At 46.0% G+C, this 24,180-nt stretch overlaps 1 protein-coding gene across 1 annotated transcript; it reads left to right on the plus strand.

Moving 5' to 3' along the window:
• Positions 1-5,293: 5,293 nt before the first annotated feature.
• Positions 5,294-20,053, plus strand: LOC139563829 (bifunctional epoxide hydrolase 2-like). The gene is made up of 19 exons (XM_071382756.1): positions 5,294-5,487; positions 6,446-6,524; positions 7,641-7,800; positions 7,982-8,172; positions 9,615-9,737; positions 10,098-10,169; positions 12,922-13,017; positions 13,107-13,185; positions 14,951-14,985; positions 15,078-15,104; positions 15,859-15,944; positions 16,286-16,397; positions 18,130-18,204; positions 18,377-18,419; positions 18,611-18,713; positions 18,968-19,037; positions 19,127-19,207; positions 19,290-19,348; positions 19,688-20,053. The coding sequence occupies exons 1-19, from the start codon at positions 5,384-5,386 to the stop codon at positions 19,770-19,772; spliced, it is 1,680 nt and encodes a 559-aa protein (XP_071238857.1). The 5' UTR covers positions 5,294-5,383; the 3' UTR covers positions 19,773-20,053.
• The last annotated feature ends 4,127 nt before the right edge of the window (positions 20,054-24,180 follow it).

Consider the following 24,180-nt stretch of genomic DNA (forward strand, 5'->3'; position numbering starts at 1 on the left):
CCGCACCGTGCAGCTGTTGTAAGAGCACACTGGCTGAATAGTGCGCTCACTGGCTGTACACTGTTTTCAAAAACAATGATTGATAGGCAGCTTAAACTTCTTGAATTCCACCATTATTGGGTTCAAATACACATTTAGATTTGTGAACAGCCATCCATAACAACCACAATCCGTAAGGCGCAAATAGCTAAATGAGAGAGCAGCAGTGTGATTCACATCAATGCGCTATGTAGAAATCAATAAGAGGTGATATCCGTATCGCCGTGACTGCTGTCATCCTTACCTCCAAGCGTTTATTCAAGTTGGATACTCTTTGGATGCCGACATCAGTTGCACCATTGGAAGACGTAGCTTGGACTGTAGCCTACAAAAGCCTATTCCTGCTCTTTTCCCTGCGATCCATCAAACACATGTGTTGTGTCATCATAGTGGTCTTTGCTCTTGATAGTATCACCGATATTTAATAAGCTTACGTATCGGCCACACGGCCTTCGTCAGAGTCACCGATATTTAATAAGCTTACGTATCGGCCACACGGCCTTCGTCAGAGTCACCGATATTTAATAAGCTTAGGTATCGGCCACACCGATATGTAAGCTTATTAAATATCGGTGACTCTGACGAAGGCCGTGTGGCCGATAACTAAGCTTATTAAATATCGGTGACTCTGACGAAGGCCGTGTGGCCGATAGTAAGCTTATTAAATATCGGTGACTCTGACGAAGGCCGTGTGGCCGATACGTAAGCTTATTAAATATCGGTGACTCTGACGAAGGCCGTTACTATCAAGAGCAGTGTGCGGTTTCCTTTTTCCTTCATTTTGTTCAATTGTTGCCATGCACCTGCAACAAATATTGCTCAGATGTGCGAGTGCCTTTTTGAATTATAGTGGTCTTTGACTTGTGGTCAGACTCGCTCAGGTGGAACAAACTTTAAACTTGCGCCTTTTTTCAATGCTGAGTTGAATGTCATTGGGAAAACAGAGAAGCGTCAAATATTTTTTTCCCCGCAAACTACCTTTCTGAATGTAAAAGTAATTCTCTAAGTAATCATCTAGTTTTTCAAAAGTAATCTGATGACAATATTAATCACTGGTAACGTAACCAATTACAGTTAATGTTTTTTTGTTGTTGTTGTAATCTGTTACTTCCCAACCCTGATGGTAGGTGAGGGCAGGAGGTCCTGTATAAACACAAACTCGCTGCTCCGCAATGTCCTGACTACTTCTAAAGAGGTTAAAATACTTTCTGGTCATTATAGTGTATGGCAATGAGTAGAATATTATGCTATTACTGTATCCTGTATATGCTAGTCCTAGCATTCATGTCATTATATTATATCTAGCCTAGATTACTATTCCATGACATACTATTTATTTATGTTTCTCCATAGAACCACTTTTATAAACTCCCACATTCATTACAGACCAGCGTGGTGTGTTGAATCCATTCTCTGAATAAACCTGTTTTGAAGATATCTTCTGGGACTTCTCGGACAGACCTGTGACGGTTGACCCTTATCCGCTGGCTCCTCTAGTAGAATGTCTAACAGATCATAATAATGGCCGGAACGGAGCAAATGGAATGGCATCAAACACCTGGAAACCATGGAAACCATGTGCCCCGTTCTACATGGTCCTCCCGGATCAGATCTTTGCTATTTTTCCACATCTAGTCACAACCCCATGTACAGTATGGGTTGTATCATAGGAGGTTGGTGACACCTTAATTGGGGAGGACGGGCTGGAATTAAGTGGAATGGCTGGAATAAGTTGAATTGTATCAAATACATCAAACACATGGTTTCCATGTGTTTGATGCCATTCCATTTGCTCAGTTTCGGCCATTATTATGAGCCGTCCTCCCCCCAGCAGCCTCCACTGTCTTGTATAGTTGTTGTGTTTTTGGGGATGTCACTTCTTGCCACTGGGTGGCAGTAATGCATAAGGTGATGGGTCAGGTTAGCTTTAAAGGTAGACTCAGCGAGATGACATAGATGCACCAAGTAAACAGTAGAAGTGGGTCCGTTTCCACAACAACCAGGAGCGTTGCAGCATGAGGTTAAACTTCTCCGCTGTTTTGTTTACTACCCTGATTGTTTACTACCCTGATTGTTTACTACCCTGATTGTTTACTACCCTGATTGTTTACTACCCTGATTGTTTACTACCCTGATTGTTTACTACCCTGATTGTTTACTACCCTGTTTTGTTTACTACCCTGATTGTTTACTACCCTGATTGTTTACTACCCTGATTGTTTACTACCCTGATTGTTTACTATTGTTTACTACCCTGATTGTTTACTACCCAGCTTTGTATGTCGAAACGTTGGATGTAAATATTTTTTGCATCTGAGCTCCTAGAGTGTGCGGCTCTCCTTTATTTATTTTTTTAAAGTGTTCTACTCCGCTAGCCAGCACCTCGCCTAAATAGGTGTGTGTTTCTTTCGCCTCTAGATTGGTCCTGGAGCTACCACGTTGTAGCAGCTGAAGCGCACCCGTGCACATGCGCAGATCACTTTTGTCAAGTCGATGGTCACCAGTCTTTCAAGGTGTGTTGCAGTCTGCGGATAAAAGTTGTCCGTTGATGACGGACCATGTAAAAAACTGTTGGTCGCTAAATCTGGAGAAATGACGGACCATCTAGAAACCATCTAGAAGGACCTTGTAAAAACGGTTGGCTGGTCTGCCCTCACCCGTCTGAGCGGTCGGCTGCCCTCACCCGTCTGAGCGGTCGGCTGCCCTCACCCATCTGAGCGGTCGGCTGCCCTCACCCGTCTGAGCGGTCGGCTGTGAATGTCCTCACCTGTTATATACTTACTGTACAGCTGATTGGTGTGGTTCTGTCCTCTATAGTGCTGTCTGGTTAGAACATGATGTTGAGGCCCATCACGATACTCTTGATAGTCACAAACACACACACACACACACACACACACACACACACACACACACACACACACACACACACACACACACACACACACACACACACACACACACACACACACACACACACACACACACACACACACACACACACAGCTGTGTTTGGTCATCTGAAAGAGACTTGGAATCTTATTGTTGTGGTTCTATAAGACAAAGATATTCACACATGTAAACAGTATTAGTTAATGGTTATAACTATGCAATATACATATGTGTACATTAATAAATGGCTAATGGCATCACACTAGTAACATGTCTATAAGGGCTATAAACACAGCATCAATATAAACAAACTTATCAGATCTGCCCTGGCGCCACACAGTCGTAAATTACTCAGCGCATGAGCAAGGTACAAAAACTGTCTGGGATGACTCTGGGATGACTCTGGAATGACTCTGGGATGACTCTGGGATGACTCTGGGATGACTCTGGAATGACTCTAGAATGACTCTGGGATGACTCTGGGATGACTCTGGGATGACTCTGGGATGACTAGAATGATTCTAGAATTACTCTGGGATGACTCTAGAATGACTCTGGGATGACTAGAATGATTCTAGAATTACTCTGGGATGACTCTAGAATGACTCTAGAATGACTCTGGGATGACTCTGGAATGACTCTAGAATGATTCTAGAATTACTCTGGGATGACTCTAGAATTACTCTGGGATGACTCTAGAATGACTCTGGGATGACTCTAGAATGACTCTGAAATGACTCTGGGAAGACTAGAATGACTCTGGGATGACTCTGGAATGACTCTGGAATTACTCTGGGATGACTCTAGAATTACTCTGGGATGACTCTAGAATGACTCTGGGATGACTCTGGGATGACTAGAATGACTAGGATGACTCTGGGATGACTAGAATGACTAGAATGACTGGGATGACTCTGGGGTGACTCTGGGTGACTCTAGAATGGCTCTGGGATGACTCTGGGATGACTCTAGAATGACTCTGGGATGACTCTAGAATGACTCTGGGATGACTCTGGGATGACTAGGATGACTCTAGGATGACTCTGGGATGACTCTGGGATGACTCTGGGATGACTAGAATGACTCTGGGATGACTAGAATGACTCTGGGATGACTCTGGGATGACTCTAGAATGACTCTGGGATGACTAGAATGACTCTGGGATGACTCTGGGATGACTCTAGAATGACTCTGGGATGACTCTAGAATGACTCTGGGATGACTCTGGGATGACTCTAGAAGCTCCCATGGCAGCACAATAAAACCCCTTAATAAAGGCCTCTATAGAAAACGATGTGGTAGCGTGTGCATGCAAAATACTGTTACCACATACAACAATTAAACCACTTCTGCAAAAGTAGTTGTGCAACCAATGTAATAACACTTATTGCAATTCAAAATAATACTACATACGATAAACAATAGGCAAAGCAACTCTGACATTAAAGAATAGTAACAGTTTTTATTTTAATTCGTTTTGGAGTTTAAAGATAATAGTTTAATTATTTTGTTTCAGTTTACTAAATCGTTTTTTCATTATTAATTTTAGTCTCCGTTTTAGTTTACAATAATAACGTGAAAGAATTGAACCAGGTGAGTATGAACAGCCTGCCTCTCCTCCTCACTTCTCACCTACAACAACAGCCTTTGACCTACTAGAGACAAACGCCTAACTAGTTGGTCATAAATTTAGAATAGCACACTTCTCTATGTACTACCATAGATCACGGCAGACAGCTATTCATTCATATTTCAACACACATCCATAACCGCACATTCAGCGAGCTGGTGATCTGCGTGTAAGATTAGCCTAGGGCTTTGAGTTCATCATTTTCCATAAAAGCATCTTATCTTTTACCGGTTGCCTTCAAGAGCGTTTTTACAGCAACAGTCGCGCTGCGCTGATCGTCAGATCTCACAACGTCTATCTCAGGAACAAAGTAGTGTGACCGTTCTTTCCTGTCCCACAAGTCAGCGAGTCAGCACACAAAGGAGTAGTGGGTGGATAGTGTGTTTATTACCAAAGCTGCAATCATAGGACACAGTATAGATGTTTGTTCAGTCCTCAATATTAGCAACACTCCCACAACAATTATCCATAGATTTGCTGTGGATTACCCAGAATTCCATACTTTTACCACTGAGTGCATTATACAACGTAAACACACCAATCTGACAGGAGGTGGCGTATTTACCCATTTTATGCAGGAATTGAACATAATTTATTTACACCTTTACAGTAACAGTTTATGATGTGTGCAGCGGCACGACTACAATAATGACGACCTGGAACGCATCGAGTCGTTTAGGGGAGGAGTTGTGTAGCGATAGCCCACTATTACAACACTTGTCTTTATGCTACATAAATTGTTTTCAGTAGGTCAGAGTTTCACTTAGTCACCCATCTCCCCTGTCCCCAGTAGAGACTCCCCCGGACAGAGAGATCGATGACATGGCGACCAAGAAAGCGGTTTTGTTCAACCTGTGGGGGGTCGTTGTTTCTCCCAGACCTGCAGAAGTTTTCCTCAAATTCGAAGAAAACCTCAAACTCCCCAGGTATGAATCAAATCTTTTTTCAGCGGTGAGATATAGTGCAAACTGAATCTCATGCGTTGTTCAGCGCGTACAGACGGACACTGAAACATCAGTTAGTAATGCGCATGTTCAGAATAATCAACATTTGGTTACACGACAACAGAACGGTGATTTTGTTACTGAAATCTCAGTTTGACCAAAGAATTGTTAGATATTACTTGTTAGATATTGCTGCACTGTCGGAACTAGAAGTACAAGCATTTCCCTATATTCGCAATAACATCTGCTAACCATGACATTGGCGATTTTTTTGTTTAACCTTTATTTAACTATAAATTATAAATGCTCCAAATTACATTTTTATTCGGGAGAAATGCTGTAAGTAGTTTATAGAATAAAACAAACATGTTCATTTTACCCAAACACATACCTATAAATAGTAAAACCAGAGAAACTGATAATTTTGCAGTTGTCTCATGTTTTTTTTTCCAGAGCTGTATATATAGATCTAACTTCATTGTTAGAATATATCTACAACTTTTTTTTAAATTGCAAAAAGTAGATCAACTTCCACAAAATCGTTTTGTTGAAATATCTCCAAAAGTTGTGATGACACAGAGGAACTATTTTGTTCAGCAAGAACAGTGACAGCCAGGGAAAGTGTTGGGAAAATAATTTGGTGACATCTTGTGGTCTTTATGTGAATTACAGGGGGAGGGGGCAGTTACCCCCTACTACCCTACGTCCCCAGTAGCCTCCTATTACATGGACTGAATGGAAGGGAATATGTATTTTTTTAATTTTTTTAAGAAATCCATCTAGAATGACTCTAAACTCCCAGACAGACAGACAGATTGTGTGTGTGGTATGAGATGTTGTATACGCCGATTGTTACATGTAATATTAAACTTAACAACTAATAAGTCAAACCCGCAATACGTGGTGTGGTGTGTAAATCAATGCTTATGTTCTGTTTTAGTGGTTTTCTGAAGAAGGTGGTGACTGACAAGCACAGCGCCATGGGACGCGCAGAGAGGGGCAAACTCACACTCTCTCAGGTGAGTTAAAGACGCTACATGGTCAATCCGACCATCTGCATTTACGGTGATACGGCCTCTGCATTAAGTCAGGGCATCCGTACTTCCTGCGCAGAGCTGTTGTCAAGGACCTTGTCTAGGAAGTGAGTTTGTGTTGATACAGAACCTCCCGCCTTCACCTACCATCAACCAATCATGTCAATGCAGAGCTATAAGGAGCCCTCCACATTGTTGCAGAAGTTGAGGCGCACGGGGATGCGGTATGGAGCTCAGTTTGGCCTCTGCATGACTCTGGAGGTTCCGTAATTGCATCACACCATACAAACGACGTATACAACCACATTTACAGATCAAGCATAAATTGCCTTTTACACAGGCAGCCTACACAGGCAGCCTACACAGACAGCCTACACAGGCAACCTACACAGGCAACCTACACAGACAGCCTACACAGACAGCCTACACAGACAGCCTACACAGACAAATAACGTCACATTCAAACTACCAACATGGTCAGAACTTCGTTGCCAAGCTGTTAACTCTAAAAGTTCAAGATCTTGATTTTTATTTTACTAGGCAAGTCAGTTAAGAACAAATTCTTATTTACAATGACAGGCTAGGAACAGTGGGTTAAATGCCTTGTTCAGGGGCAGCACAACAGATTTTTACCTAGTCGGCTCTGGGATTTGACCTAGCGATCCTTCAGTTACTGACCCAATGCTCTAACCACTAGGCTACCTGCCACCTCAAACATTGGTTCCTCAATGACCCCTAGAACTGGTACAAACATGACACAGCAGAAATAGTTTAGTCTATGTATATTATAATCCATGGAAATGTGGTCCTTCTGTTGAAATGTGGTCTTCTATTGAAATGTGGTCCTTCTGTTGAAATGTGGTCCTTCTGTTGAAATGTGGGTCTTCTATTGAAATGTGGTCCTTCTGTTGAAATGTGGTCTTCTATTGAAATGTGGTCCTTCTATTGAAATGTGGTCCTTCTGTTGAAATGTGGTCTTCTATTGAAATGTGGTCCTTCTATTGAAATGGGCCTTCCATGGAAATTCTTGCGTCACCTTACATGACATGTGACAAGTGGCAACAAGTCATTGTGTGTGTGTGTGTGTCTACCACTGTGTAGATGATCCCAGAGCTTGATGCAGAGTGTGTGAGTGCAGCATCAGATCAGAAGGTCAGTCTTCCTGCTGGGTTCTCTGTGAAGAGCCTGTTGGAGGAACTCAGAGATTCAACCACCGTCAACAAACGCATTCTGCAGACTGTAGCTACGCTCCGCAGTCAAGGTAACACACACACACACACACACACACACACACACACACACACACACACACACACACACACACACACACACACACACACACACACACACACACACACACACACACACACACCTGATACAGAGTTCACATTGTACAGTCTAAGGTCACATGCCATGTCCCGCTTCCTTGTGTTGTCTGTCAGGGTTATTGACAGGCGTGTTGGCCAACCAGTGGGTGGATGACAGTGGGAGTGGAGATAGCTCTGGCCGGCTCCTCTCTCTGCTGGGCGGCCATTTTGACGTGGTACTACAGTCCTGTCGTACAGGCCTCAGGGTCCCAGAGACCGACCTGTTCACCTCCGCTCTCACACAGCTGGGAGTGCCTCCGAAACAGGTATATACACATACTGGCACGCTTGCACACACACACTGCGCACATACACACACACACACACACACACACACACACACACACACACACACACACACATGTACACTACAGCGCACACACACACTGGCATGTGCTTACACACACACACACACACACACACACACACACACACTGCGCGCATACACACACACACACACACACACACACACACACACACACACACACACACACACTGCGCGCATACACACACACACACACACACACACACACACACACACACACACACACACACACACACACACACACTGCGCGCATACACACACACACACACACAGAAACACACAGACACACACAGACACACACACACACATACAGACACAGACACACTAAGGCCTACCGGCAGTTCTCCCAGAGAGGTAGAGGTGATCTGTCTGTCTGTAAAGGCTGTTCTGTTGATCTCAGCACATATGATACGTTTTATTAAGAGTCCAATTAAAATGGCATCAATAACATTTGATCGACATCCTGACATCAATGTCTTGGGAGTCACAAGAGATACATACTGCAACTCCCATAGAGATACATACTGCAACTCCCATACAGATACATACTGCAACTCCCATAGAGATACATACTGCAACTCCCATACAGATACATACTGCAACTCCCATACAGATACATACTGCAACTCCCATAGAGATACATACTGAAACAATGTCCAGCTTCCACCTCTCATCGAGAAGCTGTTACATTCCTTACATGCACATTCCTAAAACCTCCGTTTATACATATCAGTTTACACCGTTTACACCACTAGAAATCCTTATCTGACCTCCCTGTGTAGAGTTGCTCTCAGCTATTGTGTCATTAACAACAGGAAGTTATCTGTGTAACAGAGTTCAGAATGTGTTGTAAGCTCACTCCACAGCTAAATGTTGGTGCTATCCAATTCAAATCCTTTTCTGTAGCTCAACTGGTTTGTATGTTGTCATGCGGGTGGTCACCTGTGTGTGTACGTTGTCAAGCGGGTGGTCACCTGTGTGTTTGTACGTTGTCAAGCGGGTGGTCACCTGTGTGTTTGTACGTTGTCAAGCGGGTGGTCACCTGTGTGTTTGTACGTTGTCAAGCGGGTGGGTCACCTGTGTTGGCGAGGTAGAGGACCTTGGCTCAAGCCCAGTCAGAAGCGGGTTCATGGAGGCAGGGCCATTTACAGTGTGGTCAGACAAAAAATAGCTGATGCACAACCACATTTTTGAACTTCAAACTCTAACTCTCAATTCTAAAACAAAAAACTCATTTTTTGGAGGTGGGTTTCAGGGGCCCCCTAGTGGCCTGGCGCCCCTATGAAACCGCTTATGTCACTTATGCCTGGAGTCGGCCCTGGTCTCTCATCTGTGTTCCTCTGTGTTGCGAGTGGACAGCTGACCTGTCAGTCTGTATTTCAGGCTCTGTGGTTGGGTGACGATGAGGAGGGGGTGGGAGCAGCAGAGGCAGTAGGGATGACAGCTGTTCTGGTGAAGGACCTGCCGGAAGCTCTGAAACAAGTAGAGGCCTTCACTGGAGTACAGGTAACACACACACAGTGATATGTTGTAACTTTTCTTGTCCGTCACAATGTCTGTGAGAATGTGATGGTTATTTTTCAGATTTAAAGTAAACGTGTCATCGCGGACTTCCCTGATACATTAGCCAGCTGCAGTATTCCAAACCCTTTTTTAAAATTTATTCTTGTATTTCAAATGTTCTGGTGATTTCAGGAAACTCCGTTCTGAGGGCTGATTAGCAGATAGATAATATCCCCGTTTAAGTCTATAATTTACATTTCCTCTGGGAATCAAGCAAGTAGCCTATTATTCAATGTTGGTTTTGTTATGGAGGTGTGTGTGTGTGTGTGTGTGTGTGTGTGTGTGTGTGTGTGTGTGTTCCAGGTCGTAACAGGGGAAAGCTACCCAGCCTCTTGCAACCCAGAGGAGGTCTCTCATGGCTATATCACCATCAAGGTAACAACACAATGCTGTATGTAGCAGAAAGCGTATACACGATCACACAATGGGGTTACTTTATTGAAGAACTCACTCAGCCCCCCCGTCTGTCTCTGTCTCTCTGTGTCTCTGTGTCTCTGTGTCTCTGTCTCTCTGTGTCTCTGTCTCTCTCTCTGTCTCTCTGTGTCTCTGTGTCTCTGTCTCAATTCAATTCAATTCAAGGGGCTTTATTGGCATGGGAAACATGTGTTAACATTGCCAAAGCAAGTGAGGTAGATATTATACAAAAGTGAAATAAACAATACAAATTAACAGTAAACATTACACATACAGAAGTTTCAAAACAATAAAGACATTACAAATGTTATATTATATATATACAGTGTTGTAACAATGTACAAATGGTTAAAGTACACAAGGGAAAATAAATAAGCATAAATATGGGTTGTATTTACAATGGTGTTTGTTCTTCACTGGTTGCCCTTTTCTTGTGGCAACAGGTCACAAATCTTGCTGCTGTGATGGCACACTGTGGAATTTCTCCCAGTAGATATGGGAGTTTATCAAAATTGGATTTGTTTTCAAATTCTTTGTGGATCTGTGTAATCTGAGGGAAATATGTCTCTCTAATATGGTCATACATTGGGCAGGAGGTTAGGAAGTGCAGCTCAGTTTCCACCTCATTTTGTGGGCAGTGTGCACATAGCCTGTCTTCTCTTGAGAGCCATGTCTGCCTACGGCGGCCTTTCTCAATAGCAAGGCTATGCTCACTGAGTCTGTACATAGTCAAAGCTTTCCTTAAGTTTGGGTCAGTCACAGTGGTCAGGTATTCTGCCACTGTGTACTCTCTGTTTAGGGCCAAATAGCATTCTAGTTTGCTCTGTTTTTTTGTTAATTCTTTCCAATGTGTCAAGTAATTATCTTTTTGTTTTCTCATGATTTGGTTGGGTCTAATTGTGCTGTTGTCCTGGGGCTCTGTGGGGTGTGTTTGTGTTTGTGAACAGAGCCCTAGGACCAGCTTGCTTAGGGGACTCTTCTCCAGGTTCATCTCTCTGTAGGTGATGGCTTTGTTATGGAAGGTTTGGGAATCGCTTCCTTTTAGGTGGTTGTAGAATTTAACGGCTCTTTTCTGGATTTTGATAATTAGTGGGTATCGGCCTTATTCTGCTCTGCATGCATTATTTGGTGTTCTACGTTGTACACGGAGGATATTTTTGCAGAATTCTGCATGCAGAGTCTCAATTTGGTGTTTGTCCCATTTTGTGAAATCTTGGTTGGTGAGCGGACCCCAGACCTCACAACCATAAAGGGCAATGGGCTCTATGACTGATTCAAGTATTTTTAGCCAGATCCTAATTGGTATGTTGAAATTTATGTTCCTTTTGATGGCATAGAAGGCCCTTCTTGCCTTGTCTCTCAGATCGTTCACAGCTTTGTGGAAGTTACCTGTGGTGCTGATGTTTAGGCCGAGGTATGTATAGTTTTTTGTGTGCTCTAGGGCAACGGTGTCTAGATGGAATTTGTGGTCCTGGTGACTGGACCTTTTTTGGAACACCATTATTTTGGTCTTACTGAGATTTACTGTCAGGACCCAGGTCTGACAGAATCTGTGCAGAAGATCTAGGTGCTGCTGTAGGCCCTCCTTGGTTGGTGACAGAAGCACCAGATCATCAGCAAACAGTAGACATTTGACTTCGGATTCTAGTAGGGTGAGACCGGGTGCTGCAGACTGTTCTAGTGCAACGCCAATTCGTTGATATATATGTTGAAGAGGGTGGGGCTTAAGCTGCATCCCTGTCTCACCCCACGACCCTGTGTGAAGAAATGTGTGTGTTTTTTGCCAATTTTAACCGCACACTTGTTGTTTGTGTACATGGATTTTATAATGTCGTATGTTTTACCCCCAACACCACTTTCCATCAATTTGTATAGCAGACCCTCATGCCAAATTGAGGCTAAGGCTTTTTTGAAATCAACAAAGCATGAGAAGACTTTGCCTTTGTTTTGGTTTGTTTGGTTGTCAATTAGGGTGTGTAGGGTGAATACATGGTCTGTTGTACGGTAATTTGGTAAAAAGCCAATTTGCCATTTGCTCAGTACATTGTTTTCATTGAGGAAATGTACGAGTCTGCTGTTAATGATAATGCAGAGTATTTTCCCAAGGTTACTGTTGACGCATATTCCACGGTAGTTATTGGGGTCAAATTTGTCTCCACTTTTGTGGATTGGGGTGATCAGTCCTTGGTTCCAAATATTGGGGAAGATGCCAGAGCTAAGGACGATGTTAAAGAGTTTTAGTATAGCCAATTGGAATTTGTTGTCTGTATATTTGATCATTTCATTAAGGATACCATCAACACCACAGGCCTTTTTGGGTTGGAGGGTTTTTATTTTGTCCTGTAACTCATTCAAGGTAATTGGAGAATCCAGTGGGTTCTGGTAGTCTTTAATAATTGATTCTAGGATTTGTATTTGATCATGTATATGTTTTTGCTCTTTATTCTTTGTTATAGAGCCAAAAAGATTGGAGAAGTGGTTTACCCATACATCTCCATTTTGGATAGATAATTCTTCGTGTTGTTGTTTGTTTGTCTCTCTCTCTCTGTCTCTCCCGCTCTGTCTCTCTCTCTCTTGCTCTGTCTCTCTGTCTCTGTCTCTGTCTCGTTCTCTCTGTCCCTCTCTCTCTTGCTCTGTCTCTCTGTCTCTCTCTCTCTGTCTCTCTGTCGGTCTCGTTCTCTCTGTCTCTCTCTCTCTGTCTCTCTCTCTCTAGCCCAGGGTAAAGCTGCACTATGTGGAGATGGGGACGGGGCCTCCAGTCATGCTGTGTCACGGCTTCCCTGAGAGTTGGTACTCATGGAGATACCAGGTACACACACACCCACACACACACACACACACACACACACACACACACACGACTACTCACTCACTCACACACCTCTCTCTCTCTCTCAGATTCCAGCTCTAGCTGATGCAGGGTTTAGAGTCTTATCTCTGGACATGAAGGGCTATGGAGAGTCTACAGCTCCACCAGGTTAGAGTGTGTGTGAACATGTCTATATGTATATAGTGAATTGAATTATGACTTAATTAATTAATTCCTAAGGGTTAAGGTAAGGGATAGGGTTGAATCTAAACAATATATAATGAGTGCCTGGCACTGGGATTGAACACGGGACCCTCGGAGCCGGAGCTCGCGGCTTTACGCCCACCCGCCGTCCGCAACACCCTACTTGATGGTAAAAGCGCTCACCGTTGCCCCTAGTGGCCGGTTTTAGAGGCATCTCCCGACGTACTGGGGACCTAGATGAACAACACATATCGCCTTGGATCTGGAGTGACCTGACTGGAGTGACCTGACTGGAGTGACCTGACTGGAGTAGGGTCTGGAGTGACCTGGCTGGAGTGACCTGACTGGAGTAGGGTCTGGAGTGACCTGACTGGAGTGACCCGACTGGAGTAGGGTCTGGAGTGACCTGACTGGAGTAGGGTCTGGAGTGACCTGGCTGGAGTGACCTGACTGGAGTAGGGTCTGGAGTGACCTGACTGGAGTAGAGTCTGGAGTGACCTGACTGGAGTAGAGTCTGGAGTGACCTGACTGGAGTAGAGTCTGGAGTGACCTGACTGGAGTAGGGTCTGGAGTGACCTGACTGGAGTGACCTGACGTGACCTGACTGGAGTGACCTGACTGGAGTAGGGTCTGGAGTGACCTGACTGGAGTGACCTGACTGGAGTGACCTGACTAGAGTGACATGACTGGAGTAGGGTCTGGAGTGACCTGGCTGGAGTGACCTGACTGGAGTGACCTGACTAAAGTGACATGACTGAAGTAGGGTCTGGAGTGACCTGACTGGAGTGACCTGACTGGAGTGGGGTCTGGAGTGACCTGGCTGGAGTGACCTGACTGGAGTAGGGTCTGGAGTGACCTGACTGGAGTGACCTGACTGGAGTAGGATCTGGAGTGACCTGGCTGGAGTGACCTGACTGGAGTAGGGTCTGGAGTGACCTGACTGGAGTGACCTGACTGGAGTAGGATCTGGAGTGACCTGACTGGAGTGACCTGACTGGAGTGACCTGACTGGAGTAGGGTCTGGAGTGACCTGACTGGAGTGACCTGACTGGAGTAGGGTCTGGAGTGACCTGACTGGAGTAGGGTCTGGAGTGACCTGACTGGAGTGACCTGACTGGAGTGACCTGACTGGACACCCATCTTAATGAGAAGTGCTGTGTGTGGCACCTTCCTTCCTTATTTATTCCCTCCATCTTTCCTTTCTCACACTAGAGAAGTACAGTTATGTGACTGTCGACACGTACAGGGTTTACTGACAATGTCTCGTTCCATGGTTTTACAGTTTTAAGTTTAGTCTGCTGTTAGTTGAACAGTTTAGAGCCTGGTTTCTCCATCTCCCTGCTGGTTAGTTGAACAGTTTAAAGCCTGGTTTCTCCATCTCCCTGCTGGTTAGTTGAACAGTTTAAAGCCTGGTTTCTCCATCTCCCTGCTGTTAGTTGAACAGTTTAAAGCCTGGTTTCTCCATCTCCCTGCTGTTAGTTGAACAGTTTAAAGCCTGGTTTCTCCATCTCCCTGCTGGTTAGTTGAACAGTTTAAAGCCTGGTTTCTCCATCTCCCTGCTGGTTAGTTGAACAGTTTAAAGCCTGGTTTCTCCATCTCCCTTCTGTTGGGGGACTGTAGTGTCAAACACAATAGGAACACCATCATTATTACAGACCAAGATTGATTTATTCAATTTCAATAACACTCTCTCTTCCTCTTTCCTCTCCCACACGTTCTCTCTCTCTAGACATAGAGGAGTACTCACAGGAACAGATCTGCCAGGTAAGGGACACGCTTACATACGAACAAAACATCCCCTGTCTATCCTTGACATGATTGTAATGGTTTTCTGTATGTTCTTATCTCTGTTGTAGGATCTTGTGACTTTCATGGATAAAATGGTGAGTCCACTCCCAATAATCAGCCCTGTATGTTAAGCTATCAGGGTGAAGTATTAGTCGCCACATGGGCGGTGTGATGCTACAGGAAGAGCTCAACGCTTCCTTTAATGCCCTCTCTCTCTCTATCTCTCTCGCTCTCTCTCTGTCTCTCTCTCGCTCTCTCTCTCGCTCTCTCGCTCTGTCTCTCTCGCTCTGTCTCTCTCTCTCTCTGTCTCTCGCCCTCGCTCTGTCTCTCGCCCTCGCTCTGTCTCTCGCCCTCGCTCTGTGTCTCTCTCTCTCGCTGTGTCTCTCTCTCTCTCTGTGTCTCTCTCTCTCTCTGTCTCTCGCTCTGTCTCTCTCTCTCTGTCTCTCGCTCTGTCTCTCTCGCTCTGTCTCTCTCTCTCGCTCTGTGTCTCTCTCGCTCTGTCTCTCTCTCTGCTCTGTCTCTGTCTCTCTCTCTCGCTCTGTCTCTCTCTCGCTCTGTCTCTCTCTCGCTCTGTGTCTCTCTCTCGCTCTGTGTCTCTCGCTCTGTCTCTCTCTCTCTCTCTCTCAATTCAATTTTCAATTCAATTCAATTCAATTCAAGGGGCTTTATTGGCATGGGAAACATGTGTTAACATTGCCAAAGCAAGTGAGGTAGATATTATACAAAAGTGAAATAAACAATACAAATTAACTAAATTTGTTAAATCTTATTAAATCTTATTTTATTATTTATTTATTTATTATTAAGTTATTAAATCTCTCTCTGTCTCTCTCTCTGTCTCTCTCTCAGGGTATTCCCCAGGTGACTCTGGTTGGTCATGATTGGGGTGGAGTTGTGGTCTGGAACATGGCCAGGTGTCATCCAGAGAGAGTCAGGTAGACTAAAGGGGTCTAAACACCTTACGCAAACGTGTGTATGTTGCTATTGGGGGGTTTAGGAACACATGGATCGGCAAGGCTATTATGTTACAAAAGGAATACGTTGCCCCCCCCCCCCCCCCAAACATCTGACTCCACCCAAGAGCACACACACGTGTAGGTAGATCTACGCACGTTAAGTATGTGGAAACCTTAACACACACACATGCGCACACACACACACACTCCCTGAGACGGTAAAGTAAAGAATTAAACCAATACCTTGTGTGTGTGTGTGTGTGTGTGTGTGTGTGTGTGTGTGTGTGTGTGTGTGTGTGTGTGTGTGTGTGTGTGTGTAGAGCGGTAGCTTCTCTGAACACCCCTCTGTTTCCTGTGGACCCCTCCAAGGATCCAATGAACTTCCTGAAGACTGTGCCAATCTTCGACTACCAGCTCTACTTCCAGGACCCCGTAAGTGTGTGGAACGGAGGGGAGAGGAACTTTACTCTATTGTCCCCCTACTGTACCATATTCATCCATTATGTGTCAGTAGGTGACTTTGCTTTGGTAGCCAAGTCACCCGTTATAGAAGTCAGTATTCGACGTTCTTCCATGTCTGAGGACGTCGGGAGATGACGTTGAAACCGGCCACTAGGGGGGCGACAGTGAGCGCTGTTACTTTTCAAGAAGGTTTCAGTTTTGCCAGAGTGTTGTGGAGGGGATGGAGGATGGTGTAATCATCTGACTGATTCAAAAGGTCCCAAACCTTAACCCTTACCCTAACCAGTTAGAGTTAACAACTAACCTTAACCAGTTAGAGATAACAACTAACCTTAACCAGTTAGAGATAACAACTAACCATAACCAGTTAGAGTTAACAACTAACCTTAACCAGTTAGAGTTAACAACTAACCTTAACCAGTTAGAGTTAACAACTAACCTTAACCAGTTAGAGATAACAACTAACCTTAACCAGTTAGAGTTCATGACTAACCATAACCAGTTAGAGTTAATGACTAACCTTAACCCTTACCTTAACCAGTTAGAGTTAACAACTAACCTTAACCAGTTAAGAGTTAACAACTAACCTTAACCAGTTAAGAGTTAACAACTAACCTTAACCAGTTAAGAGTTAACAACTAACCTTAACCAGTTAAGAGTTAACAACTAACCTTAACCAGTTAGAGTTAACAACTAACCTTAACCAGTTAGAGTTAACAACTAACCTTAACCAGTTAGAGTTAACAACTAACCTTAACCAGTTAAGAGTTAACAACTAACCTTAACCAGTTAAGAGTTAACAATTAACCTTAACCAGTTAAGAGTTAACAACTAACCATAACCAGTTAGAGTTAATGACTAACCTTAACCAGTTAGAGTTAACAACTAACCTTAACCAGTTAGAGATAACAACTAACCTTAACCAGTTAGAGTTAATGACTAACCTTAACCCTTACCTTAACCAGTTAGAGATAACAACTAACCTTAAAACCAGTTAGAGTTCATGACTAACCTTAAATACTTAAAAATGTGATGATTGAACAACTTCGAAAGTTGACGTTTGAGAAACATGGACGACATGAGACTGTGAAAGCTGGTTGGGCTTTGGTTCCAGTTTTTTTCGCAAGTACTCATTTAATTGTTGCTAGTGCTAAATGATCCTCTAATTACTCAAGTTGCTTTTGTTTACATTGTGAACATAGACAATGTAGCTAGCTAGCGAGAGTTTGTGCTAGCTAGTAGCTTCTTGACTTTATAAATCTTAGTACAATAACCAGTGGTGTGTCTAGTGGAGGCCATATGCAACCAAAATCAACTTTTGTTTCTCATTATTTCAATTCACAAGATAGAATGAACACGCGACACACAGCCATTGAGAATTGAACCTCTGATTCTTGAGCTTGGACGCTGCCATTGGACATGACGCAACGCGGCGGTATAGCAGCTTTCATTGCTTTTAACGGAAGAATTTCCTCAATGGCTGAAAGCTGATGGCAATACCGGCCGCCTGATGGCAATAGTATAGCAGGGCCGTAAGTCCTCTACAGGATGTACTGTAACAGAGACCTTTCCTTATGTAACTCATCTACAGGATGTAACAGAGACCTTTCCTTATGTAACTCATCTACAGGATGTAACAGAGACCTTTCCTTATGTAACTCTACAGGATGTAACAGAGACCTTTCCTTATGTAACTCTACAGGGTGTAGCTGAAACTGAGATGGAGAAAGACCTGGCAAGGACCTTCAAGATCTTCTTCCGTGGCAGTGGAGATAAGGTGACACACACGCACACGCACACACACGCACACACACACACACACACACACACACACACACACACACACACGCACACACACGCACACACACACACACACACACACACTCTCTCTCTCTCTCTCTCTCTCTCTCTCTCTCTCTTGTGAATGATCTCTGTTTGTTGTTCTCCAGGATAATGTTCCTCAGATCAACACTGCTGGAGTTTGTGCCAGAGGTGAGTCTAGAAGACAAACCAACGTTATGATTGGAGGTTTGGGACTGAAGGGTTGACCTATGGTATTCAACTAACCAACTGACTGGATCGACAATACTGTGCTGTAAAACTTGTGCAACATAGTACATTGCTGTCAATCAATCTTCACACTGTGTGTGTGTGTGTGTGTGTGTGTGTGTGTGTGTGTGTAGGTGGTCTGTTCGTAGGACTACCAGACGAGATTCCCAGGAGCTCCATCCTCAGTGAGACTGCTCTGCAGTTCTACATCACTCAGTTCAAAGACAAGGGATTCAGGTATACACACTCTCTCTCCCTCACACACACACTCTCTCTCCCTCACACACACACTCTCTCTCCCTCACACACACACACTCTCTCCCTCACACACACACTCTCTCTCCCTCACACACACACACTCTCTCCCTCACACACACACTCTCTCTCCCTCACACACACACTCTCTCTCCCTCACACACACACTCTCTCTCCCTCACACACACACAATGTCAGCAGCAGGAGGAGAGTGACAGAGTGTTCTGTTTTTCCAGAGGGCCGTTGAACTGGTACCGTAATGTTGTGAGCAACTGGAAATGGCTATGCTCCCGACCCAGGGCTAAGGTAGGGGTGTGTGTGTGTGTGTGTGTGTGTGTGTTAACACAGTTACAGTATATGTTGACGAATGATTGCGGTTTCCTGTGTTTGTGTAGCTCTTGATGCCAGCTCTCATGGTGACAGCTGGTAAAGATCATGTCCTGCTGCCTGTCTTCTCCAAGGGGATGGAAACCATGGTGAGACCACACACACACATATTTATACACACATGTATACATGTAATTGACACGTGTGACTTGTGACATCTCTGTGTGTCAGATCCCCAACCTAACAAGAGGACACATCGAAGAGTGTGGACACTGGACCCAGATGGAAAGGTGAGTCCCAGTGTGTGTGTGTGTGTGTTTGTCCTTGCACAGACCAATGGAGGGGAGGCTGACCATGTGAACTCTGCAGTCAGCTCCTGTTAGTCACCAGAATGACCTCTGATCTAAAGCCCTGCTGAGGGAGACGGGTCAGGTAGAGGTTAAAGGTCATAGGGTCACTGCTGCTCTGCTGTCTAAGGAAGTTGGTGTGTTGTTTTGTGTGGTATAAACTGTGGACAAGTTGAAAGAGTTGTGTATATTGGCTGACATACTGTATTTGGCATAACGTGTGTGTGTGTGTGTGTGTGTGTGTGTGTGTGTGTGTGTGTGTGTGTGTGTGTGTGTGTTTAGGCCGTCTGAGCTGAACACCATTCTGATCTCCTGGCTGAAAGACACTCACAACAACACTGGGGTTGCCATGACACCCAAGCTGTGATCAGTTACCAGGACAACGTATTCCTCTTAGTGCACTTTGTAGTGAACTCTTGGAATCATCTGTTCATTCAGAATTATTTCTAAAACTGTACGATAACCCTTTTTTAAAAACCTGAAACATTTTTCTCTTCTAAAGACACACACGATGCACAAATAGACAGTACCAACAGCCACGACACCTCCAGCATGATTGTCTCAAAACGTCCCTTTTTGAGCCGTTTCATGAGAAAGTGCGACTGACCTTTACGTTGAGTGTACAAAATATAAAGGACACCTGCTCTTTCCATGACTTAGGCCCCATTCTACACCTGCACTGCTTGCTGTTTGGGGTTTTAGGCTGGGTTTCTGTACAGCACTTTGTGGCATCAGCTGATGTAAGAAGGACTTTATAAATACATTTGATTTGAATTTGATTTGACTAGTGTTACTATAGAATGTCGATTATGTCATTATTACCCCAGCTTGTCTGTTTTTTCCAGTGGACAATTCGGACGGGATTAGTTTTTACCAAACTGACCCTGTAATAATTGTTTTTCCCTCATTCACAATTGACCGTTATGACGGGAGCCTGGAGGCTCTTCGAGGTCGTGAAGATATTTCAAATGTCTAGGGATCAACCAGCTCTGTCTCACGATAGGACAGAGTTTAACAGGTGCTGCACCCAGTTTGGGTCAGAACACGAGAACAAATTGATGCTTAAAACAACGTGCTATGCAGGTACCCTACAGATGAACGATTTGTTTTGTCAAATAACCTAGTGCCATACTTCTCTTTCAATAAATGAAGTGGACGATTTTGTGCCAATGAATTGGTCATTTGCCAAATCCGTCAGGTAATTAAATGTCTGTGTAGTTTACAGTTCATGGTTCTTATTAATATGCATTATTATTATTATTTTGACTTTCTCCCAACTGAAGGCCATTAGCCCAATATTAGACAATCCCTAGACATTTAAAATATCTTCACACCTAGAAGAGCCTCCAGGCTGATGTCATAACGGTCAATTAGGGGGGAAACAAAAATAATTACAGGGGCAGTTTGGTAAAACTGATCCGGTCTGAATCGTCCACTGGAAATACAGACATGCTGGGGTAATAATGACATAATCGACATTCTATAGTAACACTAGTCCCGTACGAATAGGGTTAAAGAAGGATTTTTAAGTCTTGAGACAATTGAGACATGGATTGTGTATGTGTGTCATTCAGAAGGTGAATGGACAAGACAAAAAGATTCAAGTGCCTTTTAAAACGGGGTATGGTAGTAGGTGCCAGGCGCACCGGTTTGTGTCAAGAACTGCGAGAGTGGAGGAAGAGGAGAGAGTGGAGGAAGAGGAGAGAGTGGAGGAGAAGAGGAGAGAGTGGAGGAAGAGGAGAGAGTGGAGGAAGAGGAGAGAGTGGAGGAGAAGAGGAGAGAGTGGAGGAAGAGGAGAGAGTGGAGGAAGAGGAGAGAGTGGAGGAGGGAGTGTTTGTTATCATCAAACATCTTTCCTCTGTGATGCTGTACACACATTCACACTATAGGAGAAAGCGCTTCGGAGATGAAATTAGTTTTCTTAGTAAATGTACCTTTTCATTCCCCACCCAGCACACAAGCACACCGCGCCTTTTCATTCCCCACCCAGCACACAAGCACACCGCGCCTTTTCATTCCCCACCCAGCACACAAGCACACCGCGCCTTTTCATTCCCCACCCAGCACACCGCGCCTTTTCATTCCCCACCCAGCACACAAGCACACCGCGCCTTTTCATTCCCCACCCAGCACACAAGCACACCGCGCCTTTTCATTCCCCACCCAGCACACAAGCACACCGCGCCTTTTCATTCCCCACCCAGCACACCGCGCCTTTTCATTCCCCACCCAGCACACAAGCACACCGCGCCTTTTCATTCCCCACCCAGCACACAAGCACACCGCGCCTTTTCATTCCCCACCCAGCACACCGCGCCTTTTCATTCCCCACCCAGCACACAAGCACACCGCGCCTTTTCATTCCCCACCCAGCACACAAGCACACCGCGCCTTTTCATTCCCCACCCAGCACACCGCGCCTTTTCATTCCCCACCCAGCACACAAGCACACCGCGCCTTTTCATTCCCCACCCAGCACACAAGCACACCGCGCCTTTTCATTCCCCACCCAGCACACAAGCACACCGCGCCTTTTCATTCCCCACCCAGCACACAAGCACACCGCGCCTTTTCATTCCCCACCCAGCACACAAGCACACCGCGCCTTTTCATTCCCCACCCAGCACACAAGCACACCGCGCCTTTTCATTCCCCACCCAGCACACAAGCACACCGCGCCTTTTCATTCCCCACCCAGCACACAAGCACACCGCGCCTTTTCATTCCCCACCCAGCACACAAGCACACCGCGCCTTTTCATTCCCCACCCAGCACACAAGCACACCGCGCCTTTTCATTCCCCACCCAGCACACAAGCACACCGCGCCTTTTCATTCCCCACCCAGCACACAAGCACACCGCGCCTTTTCATTCCCCACCCAGCACACAAGCACACCGCGCCTTTTCATTCCCCACCCAGCACACAAGCACACCGCGCCTTTTCATTCCCCACCCAGCACACAAGCACACCGCGCCTTTTCATTCCCCACCCAGCACACAAGCACACCGCGCCTTTTCATTCCCCACCCAGCACACAAGCACACCGCGCCTTTTCATTCCCCACCCAGCACACAAGCACACCGCGCCTTTTCATTCCCCACCCAGCACACAAGCACACCGCGCCTTTTCATTCCCCACCCAGCACACAAGCACACCGCGCCTTTTCATTCCCCACCCAGCACACAAGCACACCGCGCCTTTTCATTCCCCACCCAGCACACAAGCACACCGCGCCTTTTCATTCCCCACCCAGCACACAAGCACACCGCGCCTTTTCATTCCCCACCCAGCACACAAGCACACCGCGCCTTTTCATTCCCCACCCAGCACACAAGCACACCGCGCCTTTTCATTCCCCACCCAGCACACAAGCACACCGCGCCTTTTCATTCCCCACCCAGCACACAAGCACACCGCGCCTTTTCATTCCCCACCCAGCACACAAGCACACCGCGCCTTTTCATTCCCCACCCAGCACACAAGCACACCGCGCCTTTTCATTCCCCACCCAGCACACAAGCACACCGCGCCTTTTCATTCCCCACCCAGCACACAAGCACACCGCGCCTTTTCATTCCCCACCCAGCACACAAGCACACCGCGCCTTTTCATTCCCCACCCAGCACACCGCGCCTTTTCATTCCCCACCCAGCACACAAGCACACCGCGCCTTTTCATTCCCCACCCAGCACACAAGCACACCGCGCCTTTTCATTCCCCACCCAGCACACCGCGCCTTTTCATTCCCCACCCAGCACACAAGCACACCGCGCCTTTTCATTCCCCACCCAGCACACAAGCACACCGCGCCTTTTCATTCCCCACCCAGCACACCGCGCCTTTTCATTCCCCACCCAGCACACAAGCACACCGCGCCTTTTCATTCCCCACCCAGCACACAAGCACACCGCGCCTTTTCATTCCCCACCCAGCACACCGCGCCTTTTCATTCCCCACCCAGCACACAAGCACACCGCGCCTTTTCATTCCCCACCCAGCACACAAGCACACCGCGCCTTTTCATTCCCCACCCAGCACACCGCGCCTTTTCATTCCCCACCCAGCACACAAGCACACCGCGCCTTTTCATTCCCCACCCAGCACACAAGCACACCGCGCCTTTTCATTCCCCACCCAGCACACCGCGCCTTTTCATTCCCCACCCAGCACACAAGCACACCGCGCCTTTTCATTCCCCACCCAGCACACAAGCACACCGCGCCTTTTCATTCCCCACCCAGCACACAAGCACACCGCGCCTTTTCATTCCCCACCCAGCACACAAGCACACCGCGCCTTTTCATTCCCCACCCAGCACACAAGCACACCGCGCCTTTTCATTCCCCACCCAGCACACAAGCACACCGCGCCTTTTCATTCCCCACCCAGCACACAAGCACACCGCGCCTTTTCATTCCCCACCCAGCACACAAGCACACCGCGCCTTTTCATTCCCCACCCAGCACACAAGCACACCGCGCCTTTTCATTCCCCACCCAGCACACAAGCACACCGCGCCTTTTCATTCCCCACCCAGCACACAAGCACACCGCGCCTTTTCATTCCCCACCCAGCACACAAGCACACCGCGCCTTTTCATTCCCCACCCAGCACACAAGCACACCGCGCCTTTTCATTCCCCACCCAGCACACAAGCACACCGCGCCTTTTCATTCCCCACCCAGCACACAAGCACACCGCGCCTTTTCATTCCCCACCCAGCACACAAGCACACCGCGCCTTTTCATTCCCCACCCAGCACACAAGCACACCGC

This window comes from Salvelinus alpinus, chromosome 34, assembly GCF_045679555.1.
Source record: "Salvelinus alpinus chromosome 34, SLU_Salpinus.1, whole genome shotgun sequence".
In the NCBI taxonomy this organism is placed as follows: domain Eukaryota; kingdom Metazoa; phylum Chordata; class Actinopteri; order Salmoniformes; family Salmonidae; genus Salvelinus; species Salvelinus alpinus.

What these genes read in the sequence shown, in the direction of transcription:
- LOC139563829 (XM_071382756.1), top strand. Translation starts at nt 5,384, where the DNA reads ATGGCGACCAAGAAAGCGGTTTTGTTCAACCTGTGGGGGGTCGTTGTT. An exon ending in AGAGTCTACAGCTCCACCAG is followed by an intron (nt 13,186 to 14,950) that starts GTTAGAGTGTGT and finishes CTCTCTCTCTAG; the next exon opens with ACATAGAGGAGTACTCACAG. An exon ending in CACTGGACCCAGATGGAAAG is followed by an intron (nt 19,349 to 19,687) that starts GTGAGTCCCAGT and finishes GTGTGTGTTTAG; the next exon opens with GCCGTCTGAGCTGAACACCA.